This window comes from Haemaphysalis longicornis, unplaced genomic scaffold (assembly GCF_048455015.1).
Source record: "Haemaphysalis longicornis isolate Haplotype H1 unplaced genomic scaffold, Haemaphysalis longicornis Haplotype H1 scaffold_14, whole genome shotgun sequence".
NCBI lineage: Eukaryota > Metazoa > Arthropoda > Arachnida > Ixodida > Ixodidae > Haemaphysalis > Haemaphysalis longicornis.
The window spans coordinates 1954067-1959510 of NW_027526245.1; the positions used below are offsets into that span (position 1 = coordinate 1954067).

General features: G+C 49.5%; 1 protein-coding gene across 1 annotated transcript; it reads left to right on the forward strand.

The window, feature by feature from the left end:
• Positions 1-1984: 1984 nt before the first annotated feature.
• On the forward strand, positions 1985-4008 carry LOC144165145 (uncharacterized). Its single transcript, XM_077695248.1, has one exon. The coding sequence runs from the start codon at positions 1985-1987 to the stop codon at positions 3524-3526; it is 1542 nt and encodes a 513-aa protein (XP_077551374.1). The 3' UTR covers positions 3527-4008.
• Positions 4009-5444: the final 1436 nt, after the last annotated feature.

Genomic DNA, 5444 nt, shown 5'->3' on the forward strand with positions numbered 1-5444 from the left:
AACAAACCTTGCCACACTTGCGTGGCTACCACCTTAAACAAGCTTTCCAGGCAACGCCAGTTACACTCAGGTACTTAATCGAGTCCTGCCAACCTACCCAGGAGCCCCAAACAACCTCGATGAAGAACCCAATCTCCATTGAAAAACGCGTGGCCGTGGCCTCTACAACCTGCGTTGTTATGCCGATGACAGGACGATCGCCCACTTGTTCAGTATCGGGCGAACAACTTCTCGGCATGTGGGGGTCCGTGCTGACCAGTCTAAGAACCGGGGCGACAGAGCGTCGGAGGTCAACGGTGAATGCATTGTTCACGGAGTTCTGTGCTGCGGAAATCAACATTCCTGAAGATGACTGGGTGGGGATGTTTTATCCAGATGGAATGGCTGCACATATGCATGAATCCTATAGAGTCACAGGCTTCCCCCAAGCAGGTAGTGCCCAAAATGGGTACCACTTTCCCGTCTCATTTCCGAAAGGGTCAGCAGCTGACTACTACAGCCACCAGGGCTGGTAGGTTCTTTTGCTTCTCTGTAGTGCGAGTGCTGAAACTGAATTTTATGGGCCGCATAAGAATGGCCTTATCGACAAAAGTCACGCTTTTCCCACCGTTCATGATTAAAAACACACGATAAAAAAATAGAAAAGATAGCGCGAAGTAGCGAACGGAACGATGCAGGCGATGGCGACTCACAAGCGGTAAGAGCCAATGGCGGTTCCGATTTTGCGTCACGTGATTTAAATACCCAGTAGGAGCTCGCAAAACAAGCAGGAAGAATTTTTTTTTTTATGCGGAGATACGAAGCTGGCGAGCGGCTCAATCAAGAGAAGGCTTGATCTACCTCTCTGAAGTGACTGAAATGGCGGCGGGCCACACTGCTGTGCGAAAAAAATTCTCAAACACGGCCGAAATTCGGCTTGATTGCGCGATTTCTTGGGTCACCGCGAGTCATTCCGACACATTTTTCCCCAAGTTCTTATTCGTTTTTCGTTTTCATTTTTTTTACGCGTGAAGGAAGGATAGTCAAAAATGATAATGCAAGCAAAAACAAAAAATCGGAATATCTCGAAAAAATCACGTTTTTTCAACCCGCGTGTCCCCTTAAGGGGGGACACGGCTCTTAGACTCGGAAAATCGGCCCAAAAATCAAGTTTTCAGTTGCCCCATTTTCGGGTTTCAAACACCCTTCTGCACCTACGCGCGAAGTTTCATTCGAATGCATGAAGTATTCGCTGAGTTATAGCGATTTAAAAATGCAATATCGCACCCACAGCTCTTTAAATTGAGGTCAATTTGCAGCCAACTTCGGCCGCCCGGATCTCGGAAACTACGCGCTTCACCACGGCTTTGTTGGTCTCGTTCGAAAGAGCGCGTTTTCAAATTTTTTTACCGCGCAAAATGCAAGCCTAACCCGTCCCTAGCGCGAACAAAACAAACGCAAAAATAGGAGCGAGCGCGAGCGGCTATTGGCCGGTTTTTGCACGTGACCAAAATGGCGCCTTCTGGTTGGCTCCCGGGAACTTGCTTTGAAAAACTGGCCGCTGGTGTAGCCATCTTGTTTGGGAGCCGACCACGCTAACCACGCCGAGGTGATCATGCCGGGGGGTGCTAAAAAGTTCCGCTCTCTGCACCGATACAACAAGAAGCGAGCAAAACCCAAGAAACACGATACCGACGTGACCTTGGCGCTTCCTACGCCTTATCAGCAACCAGCCGCCGATGCTGACAGCGTCTCGGCCGACGGAGCTCCACCGACTCAACTCGAGGACAGCGGGCCGATTTGCGCGAACTCCGGTCGCGTAAGAATGGACTCGCGACCAGTGACGACCAGTGACATTGCCCAAGCGAGTGCGCGTGAGAAGGCTATTCTTGATAGGCTCGAGTCCACGCCGGCAACTACGCGAAAGACGACGCCTTTCACGGAGCCCGCTGGTGCCTCCGCAACGTCGGCCACAGACGACGCGCCTTCGTACGGAATTGTGCACATGGCCCTTCTAAACACACTGTTCGACGCCTTGAGTTGCAAGACATGCAATGGACGTGTAGAATTGGTGAGTGGCGAGCGTAATTATGGCCTTGCCACGAAGCTGTCTGTGCGGTGTGTGAACTGCGGCGAGATCGCGGCAGAGTGGAGCTCGCCGAGGGTTGACAGAGGAAAGACGTGCAACCCTTTTGAGGTGAACCTGCTAGCTGGTCGTGCAATGATATCGACCGGGAACGGCCAAACAGCGATGAACGACATCTTTGCCACAATGGGGTTATCCCGCCGGGGACTGCACAACAAGACGTTTCAGCGGCATCTGAAAAAGACTTTTCAGCCTGCTGCCACCCGTGCAGCCGAGGCCGCAATGACTCAGTGCGCCCAAGAAGTGGCGGCAGTGTACGATGACTTGTGTTTTGGACACAAGGGAAACATTGCCGTGTGCTACGATGGCACGTGGATGACGCGGGGGCATTCTTCGCACGTAGGTGTCGGCACTGTGGTGGAACTGTTCACTGGCTATGTGCTGGACTATATTGTTCTTTCAAACTTTTGTTTGGGCTGTGAAAATGGCCCCAAGCCCGGCAGTGAGGGCTATGACAAATGGAAGTCCAGCCACCAATGCCAAAAAAACACCTCTTCCAAAGCAGGCCAAATGGAGGTGGAGGCTGGGAAAATGCTGTTCGAAAGGTCCCTGCAGAAACGAAACCTGCGGTACACCACCGTCGTCTGTGATGGTGACAGCCGTACCTACAATGCTGTTCGGGATGCAAAAGTGTACGGCTATGTCGAAGTGCAGAAGGAGGACTGCATAAACCATGTGCAGAAGCGCATGCGGACGGCGGCACGCAACTTGTTGCAAACACACAGAGGTGCAGGCAAGCGAAGCCTTGGTGGCCGGGGGAGGCTAACAGCTGACCTTATTGACAAGCTAGCCCTGTACTATGGTCGAGCACTGAAGTCACACGTGGGTGACGTAGATGCCATGCACCGGGCAGTGATGGCTACATACTATCACGTTACACCCACTGATGGCAGCCCCAACCACACTTTCTGCCCCTCAGGTGAGCAGTCTTGGTGCCGTCACAATGCCGCAACAGCTAAAGGAGAGCCGCAGCCTAAGCACAACTACAACCTGCCAAGTGACGTGGCTGAAGCACTTTTGCCTGTTTACAAGCGCCTGTCGGAGAAGAGCCTGCTGCAGAGGTGTGTGCGGGGGAAGACCCAGAACTCGAATGAGAGCTTCCACTCGGTGATTTGGAGTCTGATCAGCAAGGACCAGCACTCGTCGCTGTTTGCCGTTGAAGCCGCTGTTGCCGAAGCTGTGCTGCGCTTCAACACTGGCAACAAGCACGCGGCTACAGCAATCTTGGGAGAGATGAACATGAATGCTATGGTCACTAATTCCAAGAGAGCACAAGAAAACGACTTGCGTCGCAGCACGGGTTCTGCTAAGAAGCGGGCAGCTTCCCTTGGGATTGCCAACATCGTGAGGAGAAGGCACCGTGACGGGATGCACGCCGACTACGCTCCAGGGGCTTTTTAGTTGCACTTGAACTTTTTGTCTATCTTCTTGAGACCGTGACGCTCACAGCCCCATGTCCGGATGTGCACAGTCTGTGCTCCCGAGTTTGTCAAACTTCCAAAGTTTCAAGTTTTTTTTTTTTTTTTGCCAAAATATACTGTGAGACTGTGACCCTCACAGACCCATGACAGGATGCACACTGCCCATGCTCCTGGGGTTTTTTTTAGTCACACTTAAAAAGTTTCATGTTTGTTTCCTTCGGTGAAATATACTGTGAAACTGTTTCTCGCAGCCCCATATTTTCATGTTGTAGCAGTTACAGGAGTTAAAATCTCTTGCCCTACAAGGTAGCAATTATCATAATTCTTCTTTATGAGGGATTTAAAGTCTCTACAAGCGCAACAGGACCAAGATAAAGTGGTTAGCTTTATACAATAAACTCCACAAAAAAATCTGTCGGAAATGCCAAATCACGCATTACATTGCAAATGTAACATGCAATAACTTTTGTTCAGGTTGGTGGAGAACATTTATTCTTGTTTTGTTTCACTCCCTGATCACAACTGATCATTTTGATATGCTAGATGTGTGTGTAAACTCCTTGGAAAAGTTCTCAAACGTTTTTCCTCGTTTTCTCAAAACTGCAATTTTCATGATAGTGCGATTTTGGAGGGTCGATATCTTTGGTGCTACTGGTGCTATTGCCATAATTCTTTTTTTACTAGAAAGATACACTTTTGGAGAGTACAATCAGGCTAAATTATGCATAATTATTAGTTTTAAAAAATTAGAAAAGTGGCGATTTATTTTTGATCCAAACAAGCATTTTCACACGCAAACATTTGACTTGCTGTAACTCTGGTTCAAATTGACCTAGAACACTCATTCTTCATTTTTGCACTCTTTGAACACTCTAGATTAGTTCTATATGGTAATTTTCTTTATACTTTATTTTGTTTAGGAAATAACTCTCCTCCAAACAAAGAACATAAATTTGCTAATATCATAAAAAATTCATATTCCAGGACAAAATAGATAACATATTTAGAATCAGCATGTGGAAATACATAAACCATGCAATTTATATGCAAATCGGTCCATAAATAAAAAAAAAGTTCTAAGAGGGGTGTCCCCCCTTAAACACTAGGTTGGGAGTGGTGTAGGACGAGACCTGATGGATGTATCTGAAGACGAGATTCTGGAGGGGTTTAAAGAAGAGCAGACAAATGTTATTGCAGTGCGAAGAATAAAGATCCGCAGGAAAGTTGAGGAAATGCCCACAAAACATTTGGTTCTCACCTTCAACTCCACCACTTTGCCCAACAATGTACACCTAGGCTACCTGAATCTACGCGTCAGACCGTACGTACCAAACCCCAGGCGTGCTTCCGCTGCCAGAGGTATGGGCACACGCAGCAGTCATGCCGCGGAAAATCGACCTGTGCACTGTGTGCTAGCACCGAGCATGGAAATGACGCCTGTGATGTAGAAGATGTCAAATGTGTGAATTGCAGCGGTGAACACCCTGCATACTCCAGGAAGTGCCCACGCTTCAGGCAGGAGAAAGGGCTGCTAGCGATCGAGGTGAAAGAGAATGTGTCCTTCCCGGAGGCAAAACGACGCCTGACCTTCGCTCAGAAAGGGTCCTTTGCTGAAGTAGCCCGTCAGGGGGCGGGGCTGCCTCAATTTCCGGCACTGGCGCAGTCCACTCAGGGGAACTGCACACAGCCACAGCCCCCTAAACGAGTCAAGCCGGCAGCCAAGCTCCCGGCCACCAAAGAAACTGGTGTGGCTTCTAAGCCACCAAAAGACTGTGCAGGCCCCACCCCTGCCACACCATCGATCTCCTCTCCTCGGGTGACGGTCGACACATCTCAGAGGAAGGCGCCTTCAGAAAGTGGCACCGCTGCAGGTGCTGCTCCTGGGCAGCAACAACCTG